This window comes from Nicotiana sylvestris, chromosome 1, assembly GCF_000393655.2.
Source record: "Nicotiana sylvestris chromosome 1, ASM39365v2, whole genome shotgun sequence".
In the NCBI taxonomy this organism is placed as follows: Eukaryota; Viridiplantae; Streptophyta; class Magnoliopsida; order Solanales; family Solanaceae; genus Nicotiana; species Nicotiana sylvestris.
The window spans coordinates 10,309,550-10,318,549 of record NC_091057.1 but is presented as its reverse complement, the minus strand read 5'-3'; the positions used below and the strand labels follow the sequence as shown (position 1 = coordinate 10,318,549).

At 40.9% G+C, this 9,000-nt stretch overlaps 1 protein-coding gene across 1 annotated transcript; it reads right to left on the bottom strand.

Annotated features, from left to right (window-relative positions):
• Positions 1–7,416: 7,416 nt before the first annotated feature.
• LOC138890057 (uncharacterized) lies at positions 7,417–8,646 on the bottom strand. Its single transcript, XM_070173407.1, has 2 exons — positions 8,560–8,646; positions 7,417–7,782 (listed from the first exon to the last, which is right to left on the bottom strand). Exons 1-2 carry the CDS (start codon positions 8,644–8,646, stop codon positions 7,417–7,419), a joined length of 453 nt encoding a protein of 150 aa, XP_070029508.1.
• Between the last annotated feature and the right edge of the window lie 354 nt (positions 8,647–9,000).

Below are 9,000 nucleotides of genomic sequence, written 5' to 3'. Positions count from 1 at the left end.
ATGCTAGACCTGATACTGGGATGAGCCCCTCAATAAACTGGCGAACTCTCTCATGAACTGTAGAAATCAAGGCTAGTGCATGCCTAGCCAAATCTGTGAAACGGATAACATACTCTGAAACAGTCATAGTACCCTAGTGCAAATGCTCAAAATATGCGCGCCATGCATTCGTGAGGCTCTGAGGAACATACTCCCTCAAAAACATATCTGAAAACTAGGTCCATGGAAGGGAAGCTGCCTCAGCTGGACTGTCTAACTCAAAAGTACGCCACTATTGATAAGTTGCTCCTCAAAGTTGGAATGTAGTAAAAAAACCACTCGATCCTGATATACCCATAGTGTGAAGGATACGGTGGCACTCCCCTAGAAATCCCTATGTATCCTCTAATGCTAGACTACTGAATGTATGAGGCTTGTACTTCTTGAACCTCTCAAGCCTCTGTTGCTCATCCTCCAAAGCTGCTCCCCGGTTCTCATGCTGAACTGGGGCTACAAGCGGTATCGGTATATCCTGTGGAAACTAATCAACCTAAACCCGCTGCTCTAGGGTGCGGACAAAGGGAGTCTATGCTCCTCCCCGGACCTGGGATGTGGCTGCAACAAGGGGAATCAACCATGCCTGAGCTAGAGTGGTGTACATGCTCATTAACTCTGCAAGGGTCTCCTAGAGAGCTATTAAACTAAGATCCCATTTGAATTGGATTATGTTAAGTGCTTTTAAGTCAAAATACCTTTTAAGTCATTTTGTAGTATTTGGATAAAGTAAAAAAGTGCGTTTAAGCGCTTATTTATAAGCTAAAATGAAAAAAATATGCCAAAAAGTAGAATTCCTAACTTATGGCTTAAAAGCTATTTTGACTTAAAAATCACTTAAAATAAGCCCATCATTTGGATCGACTTAAAAAAAAAGTGGCATTTAAGTTAAGCTTTTTCTTGCACGATCTGGAGTGTTGAAGAAGGGTAACATTCCTAAATGTCCATGTAGCCTCCAACTTATAGATGTGGTCGACAACACACCGATAAGAAGGACTATACTAGACACGGCTCCGAGACATCCTAGGACACTTTGAAACCTTAGGCTCTGATACCAAGTTTGTCACGCCCTAACCTCGGGAGGCGCGACCGGCGCTCAATCGAGTGAACCCAAATGAGCAAGCCTTACCATACACTTCCTACCCACCTCGATATGAATAAAGAAACCATACTTTTGTTTATCCATTTAGACAGGGAAAGACAACACATTCTACATTGATAGTTCATTTTAAACACCACATTAAACCGTAGATTAGTTAGTTTCCAAGATCCCCATAGAGTTGCAATTTATATGCAACATAAGTTTAGAATTACAACATGGTTCGTAGACCCATCCAACCCTTGTACATAACCCACACATATGTCTACGGAGCCTCTAGGATAGAAAAGATGAGTTTGACAATGCAACCAACAAGGCCCCGGCTATACCTCAAAAGTGAAAGTCCACAATATAAAGATATACAATATAGCCCCTTGAAGGAGAAAGGGGCTCACCGAGATCTTGAGAAGAGGGACGCTTCGCTTCACACGATCGGCACTATCCGCTATTGTCGACGCCCCTTTTTCTCTAACCGTTGGGTCAGAAATTGGGTATACGACATTGGGAGGACAACTCTATTCCCTTTCAAGAATTGGGTTTAGAAGTTCAAGAGTCGCCACCTAATGATTATAGTGCATTAGGACACTTTAAGAAGGGTTTGAGATCAAGCGACAAGAGATTAGGGTAAGGGATAGAAATTATCCCGAGGGGAAGGTGTTAGACACCCCTCAAGATCCACTAGTGTGGTTCCCAGCCATGTTACAATTGTGACTTTACAAGTAAACAATCAAGGCTCAAATAAGGATTCACACATAACATTGCGACCAAGTTGAAAATTTTTGAAGGTAAGTAGAAAGGGCAGAAATTCATGAAAAAGAGATTTGAATAGTTTTACAAGAAGAGATGAAAGCAAATAAAGGGAGGGGAGTCCTAAGTTTATAATTAATATGTATCACTTCAGTGCAATACCCAAGGATCACTCCTTAGAAGAGGGGTCACACGTGATATTAACGCATCAGTCATCATATCCATATCTACCCTTCCCACCCCGTTAAGGTGTTAAAGCATGAAATGGTATCGTTATTTATTGCATGCTATTACCCGTCCCAATCCTATCAGTCCCAGAGGCATATGTGACTACTAATCCTAAAGGGGAGGGAGTTGGGGCTTTTGCGGAGTTTCAAAAGGATAGAAAATCTAGGCGACAAGCTATAACAGATAGCAGTTAAAAGGGATAAAAATAGCAGTTAAGGCTCAAGTTGGCCTCCTTATTCAAAGCAGCAGATTATTTAGCATGACTTAGAAATACTGGTCCGGTCTGTACTAAACTTAACGTAGGAAGGGTGGCTAACTTATCACATGTTTTTTTAGATAAGATGTCCAAATTAGGCCTGCCTGCTGGTTGTAATTATCAAAATTGATGCAATTATAAAATTTTACCCTAATACTTGCCTAGACGTTAAACAAAACCTATAGGTATGATATCTATAAGTTTCGGAAATAAAGAAGTAGACTGATTGCAGAAAGGAATTGTCAGATACAAAAACATAAGTTTTGTAGGTGCATATGCATTATTGCTACTAATTTTAGACGAATTGGCGATTCAAGTTAGTTAATAGCTACTATAGGCATGCTTTCTAAGTGTCACTGATTTTAAAAACTGTTATTATTATACAGAAATCCTATAGGCAGGTCATATATATGCGATTAGTTAGTTGTTTAAATCCTATAACAAGTTTGCTTAATGACGGATGCACATGCAAAATTGCAGAAAATCCTATAGACATTGTATCTATATGAAAGTGCAGAAAATCCTATAGGCTTAGTATGAAAATGCAGAGTTTCAGTGATTTGTAAAACGCAGAACTTTTAGAGACAGTAATTCCTACAAGCATGATCTCTAGATGGGATACAAAATTTAGGAAAGGATAACCCCTATAGGCATGACATCTAACCCTTGCATGCATAGTTCCTTGTCCTTTTTCACTAGCCAGCCCCAAATGTTTATTACAAGATTATTACAGACCAGAATTAATCAAAAAATAAAATACATCCGAATTCAGAATTCCAACCAAGGAGGGCCTAATTCAGACTCCCAGTCTGACATGTGTAGTAAACCATCTTTAAAGGATCCAGGTTCTGAAGCCTTCCCTTATTTGGGATATGTCAAAGTTCCAAGGAGCTTCAAGAGCTCCAGGCAGTGCTTACACCCCAAACACCATTCCAGAGTTATAGTAAAGTGCAGTGCGGAAAAGCCAGCCCTCAAGCATCCAAGTTCAGAGGGAGATCTAGGGACCCATAGCATGGCTTACCAGAGAGAGGCAGAACTTAGAACTAGGAATGAGTGCAAAGTTAAAGAGGGATTGGGGATCCATAGCAAATGGTGGTCATACCCAGCCATAGGTGTTGACTGGCACACCCCTGACCATTTGTTTGGTCCAAACAAGTTAAGAGCAGACCTTAGAGGTCAGACCTGAGTCTAGATGGTGATTAGGACACCACCAGACCCAAATCAGGCTCAGCATATAAAAGGGAAGTGAGAATTGATTCGAGTAAAGGGTTCAAAAGAACCTAGTTCAAAGTCATGGGAAGCAATAACAGAGTGTTGTCATGGCTAGAATTGTACTCTCATACAAAGGAGTAAAGGGAAGGGATTCGCATGAGAAAAGCACATACAGAGTTGCAGAAACATAAGGAAAGAAAGCAGAACAGACTAAGATGTAAACACATGGTGAAAGAGAGAGCATGACAGGCTAGGAAATAAACACATAGTTAAGGGACATTATTTAACTAAGAATGGCATACCAGTTGCAAGTACTAGAATAGCAGAACAACAAAATCAAGTAAACAGCCAGAAGTCAGCAGGAGAAAAATCGAGTCTTCAGCAATTACTTGAGAGTTTAAAGAGAACTCAAGAATGTTTCAGATAGTAGAAAGAGAAGAGGAGCAGAGTGCTCAATACTAGAAGTTGAGAAAGTAGTAGTAGAGAAAGTATTGAAAAGTTCGAAGTCTTTTTGTGTATGTCCCTATTAAGTGCAAAAGGGGTAGCCCCTTTTATAGTGCAGAAGACAAGTGAGAAGAAGGTAAGAAAATATTTTTGAAAGTCAATCACACAGATTTCCCTTCAGCTAAGGGATTGACTTCAAACGGGCATGACAAATAAGGAAAGGATTTTGATTTTAAATATTTTCTAAAGCAGTATAACCGGGGTAAATACATGGAAATTCATTTAAGGATATAGTTCAACATTACACATTTTGGGCTAAATAAGGGAAGGCAATCAATCACAGCCAGTAAAAATCAAGGTTTGAGCCTTGGCATGAATGGATCTAACTAAGAAAAGGTGAAGAGGAACTTAATTTGAAGAAAATCATTACCAATCAATCATACCCTTTTGAAAAAGGACCCGGAAACGAGAAGGCTTGGAAAGGGTCTGGTCTCGAACAGGTCTGAGCCATAGCTATGATTTTTAAGGCTCGAACACATCGGAACGGAGACGGAGAGGCCATAGGACCTCAGATCTGTGGAGGATCTGAACGGGCATCGTTGAGGTCGAACCTCGAAATCTCGAACAATCATGATTTGGGGGTGAAGGGAGGTGAGCATAGGCCGTCCATGGCCTGAGAAGCCATGGACTCTGGTGAGATTAGGTCGGAGAAGACGAGGAAGATGGCTAGTGTTTTTGAGTTTTAGAGAGCGTTTGAGAAAAAGGGGGGGTTTGAGGGCGACGGTCGAAGAGAAATGAGAGATAGGGTTAGGTTGTTCGAAATTAAAAAAGGAAAGGAGGGATAAGGGTCGTTGATCAAAATGATCAACGACCAGGATCTGAAGATACAAACGGACGGGTTTAGTTAATGGGTCAGGGGTCGGGTTAAATTTGAATTGGGCTGGTCCAATTTGGGCTTGAAATTGGCTGAGATTGAGATGGAATTGTGGTTAAAATTGAAACGAATTGAGGCTAAAATTGAAATAGCCAGTTTTTCCCCTATTATTTTATAAAAATAGTAAAAATGTTTTAAAAGCAAATTAAAGGTACTGAGTTAATAAATAATATGTAAACCTTAATTTAAAATGTTGGGATCAATTTTTATTTAAGAAAAATGATATTAAATCTTAAAGAGGCTAGCATGACAATTACATGCAATTTAGTTTTAAAATACCAAACGAATTTGTAAAAATATGCAAAAATCATGCCAACTATATTTGAGGTAATTATGAGAATAAAGTAAATTATTTTCCAAAATGGCAAGTTTTTTGAATAACTATTGGGACTTTATGATGTAAAAATAGGCCGTAAATTGATTTAAAAATCATTAAAAATGCCAAAATCCTTTGGGGTGCTTATATATGCACATATATGTCATTTTGAAAATATATAGGGAAAAATTGGGTATCAACGACTGCCCCTCTTTACCCGAGGAGGATGAAAGAGTTGTCGGGTAAAGACAAGATGGTCAATTTTGACCGGATAGGTGATTGAAAAGAGTTTTGACCGAGCCCTGGCTTCTGTGCTGCCTACATATCCCTGATTTTACAGGAATCAGTCCATATGTAGTTCAAGAACCATTGACGGAGTGTGTCGATGGAGATTCGAAAAGACAGATGAAATGATTAGATTTGAAAAGGTGTTTGGAGTCGAAAGGCAAATAAGTAGCCTTATGCAAAAATGCAGATGGAGACAGAGCTTAGTCTCGAAAGGTAGATAAGTAGCCTTATGCAGGATGGAGGTAGATCTTAACCTCGAAAGGAAGATAAGTAGCCTTATGCAAAAATGTATATGGAGACAGAACTTAGTCTCGAAAGGCAGAAAGGTAGCCTTATGCGATGCATAATGGAGGTAGAGCTTAACCTCGAAAGGCAGATAAGTAGCCTTATACAAAAATGCAGATGGAGACAGAGCTTAGTCTCGAAAGGAAAATAAGTAGCCTTATGCAGGATGGAGGTAGAGCTTAACATCGGAAGGCACATAGATAGCCTTATGCAAAATGCAGATGGAGACAGAGCTTAGTCTTGAAAGGCAGATAAGGTAGCCTTATGCGATGTAGAATGGAGGTAGAGCTTAACCTCGAAAGGCAGATAAGTAGCCTTATGCAAAAATGCAGATGTAGACAGAGCTTAGTCTCGAAAGGCAGATAAGTAGCCTTATGCTGGATGGAGGTAAAGCTTAACCTCGAAAGGAAGATAAGTAGCCTTATGCAAAATGTAGATGGAGACAGAGCTTAGTCTCGAAAGGCAAATAAGTAGTCTTATGTAGGATGGAGGTAGAGCTTAACCTCGGAAGGCACATAGATAGCCTTATGCAAAATGCAGATGGAGATAGAGCTTAGTCTCGAAAGGCAGAAAGGTAGCCTTATGCGATGCAGATGGAGGTAGAGCTTAACCTCGAAAGGTAGATAAGTAGCCTTATGCAAAATGCAGGCATGTAAAAGGATGATTAGTAGTAAGATCTCTTATCTGATAACCGATTACGATAATATGACTGCTGGGGAGATTGTGTATGGATAGCAATTACGGGCAAGTGATGATTTTGAGAAGTTGAATTCTTGGGAAACTATGTGTTCATAAACATACCTGATGATATTGTGAGTCGAGTGCCTGCATCCAAAGAAAAATCGTGAGTTCTGTAAGGTGAAAGGTTAGTTCGTCTCGGCGGGGATGACCGCCTCTGTACCATAAACCAGCATGTAGGGAGTTGCTCCGGTCGATATGCGGACAATAGTGCGGTATCTAAATAAGGCGAATGATAACTTCTCATGCCATTGTTTGTGCCTTTCGACCATCTTCCTTAGTAACTTCTTGATATTCTTGTTGGCTACTTCCACAGCTCAATTCATCTGCGGCCTATAGGCTGTAGAGTTCTTGTGTTTGATCTTGAAAGTTTCACACATTGCATTCATCAACTCGCTGTTGATATTGGAACTATTATCGGTGATGATTGATTCCGGAACCCCGAACCAACAAACAATGCATTCGCGGACAAAACCCGCCACAACCTTCTTAGTGACCGCCTTGTATGATGCTTCTTCGACCCATTTGGTAAAATAATCGATTGCCACTAAGGTGGACCTGTGTCCATTTGATGCGGCAGGCTCGATGGGTCCGATAACATCCATTCCCCAAGCGGTAAATAGCCATGGTGAGCTTGTCGCAGTAAGCTCGTTTGGAAGCGCCATTGTCATATCTGCATGTATCTGACAGCGATGGCATTTGCGAACGTACTGGATACAGTCTGTTTCCATAGTCATCCAAAAATACCCTACTCGGAGTATCTTTTTTGCTAATACAAAACCATTCATGTGCGGCCCGCAGGTCCCTGCATGCACCTCGTCCAATAGCCTGTATGCTTATTTTGCTTCGACACACCTTAGTAGACCCAAATCGGGAGTCCTCATGTACATGATTCCTCCACTGTGAAAAAAGTTGCTGGATAGCCTACGAATTGTACGCTTATTAGTAGCGTTGGCAAGTCCTGGATATTCCCCTATTGTCAAGTACTCCTTCATGTCATGGAACCATGATTTTCCATATGCTTCTTCCTCAATGTGGGCACAATAAGCTGGCTGATCATGAATCTTTACTGGGATGGGATCAATGAAATTTGTATCTGGATGTTGGATCATGGACGATAAAGTAGCTAATGCATCAGCAAACTCGTTATGGACTCTGGGGACGTGCTTAAATTTTGTCTTTGTGAAGCTTTTCCTCAACCCCTGTATATGATGCAAGTAGGGAAGTATCTTAAAGTTCTTGGTTGCCCACTCTCCTCGAACCTGATGTATGAGTAAGTCTGAATCCCCGATCACTAGCAACTCCTGAACGTTCATGTCAATAGCCATTTTGAGCCCCAAGATGCAGGCTTCATATTCGGCCATATTATTGGTGCAAGGGAACCTGAGCTTGGCGGATACTGGGTAGTTCTAGCCGATTTCTGATACTAAGACTGCTCCTATGCCAACTCCTTTGAAATTTGCATCTCCGTTGAAAAAAAACCTCCAACCATCATAGGATTCTGCAATATCTTCTCCTATGAAAGATACCTCTTCATCGGGAAAATACGTTTTTAGGGGCTCGTATTCTCCATCTACGTGATTCTCGGCAAGATGGTCTGCCAAGGCTTGCCCTTTGATTTCTTTCTGGGTCACGTAAACAATATCAAATTCACTTAGCAGGATCTGCCATTTGGCGAGCTTGCCAGTGGGCATGGGATTCTGGAAGATATACTTCAAAGGGTCCATTCTGGATATGAGATAAGTAGTGTAAGCACAGAAGTAATGCCTCAACTTCTGCGCAACCCAAGTCAGAGCACAACAAGTGCGTTCTAAAAGAGAATACCGGGCCTCGTACGGTGTGAACTTCTTACTGAGATAGTAAATGGCTTGCTCCTTTCTCCCTATTTCATCATGTTGTCCTAAAACACAACTAAATGCTCTATCCGATACCGCAAGGTAAAGCAATAGGGGTCTTCCTGGCTCAGGCGGAACCAAGACCAGCGGCATTGATAGGTATTCCTTGATTCTGTCAAAAACTTTATGATAATCATCAGTCCATTTGGTAGCAGCGTCCTTCTTCAACATTTGGAAGATAGGTTCACAAATGACCGTGGATTGAGCTATGAACCGGTTGATATAGTTGAGTCTTCCCAGTAAACTCATCACGTCCTTCTTGTTCTTTGGCGGTGGAAATTCTTGGATAGCTTTGACCATTATTGGATCCAATTCTATTCCTCGATGACTCACGATGAAACCCAATAATTTTCCAGCAGGAACCCCGAATGCACACTTGGCAGGATTCAGTTTCAGATTGTACCTCCTCAGTCTGTTGAAGAATTTTCTTAGACCTTCCATGTGATCCCTGGATTTCTTGGATTTGATGATGACGTCATCCAAATATACCTCGATCTCCTTGTGTATCATGTCATGAAATATGGT

Excerpts from the sequence above, each read along its gene's own strand:
- LOC138890057 (XM_070173407.1), bottom strand. The coding sequence starts at position 8,646 with ATGTTGAAGAAGGACGCTGCTACCAAATGGACTGATGATTATCATAAA. Across the intron at positions 7,783-8,559 it reads AATACCTATCAATGCCGCTG|GGGTTGAGGAAAAGCTTCAC; the intron begins GTCTTGGTTCCG and ends CATCATATACAG.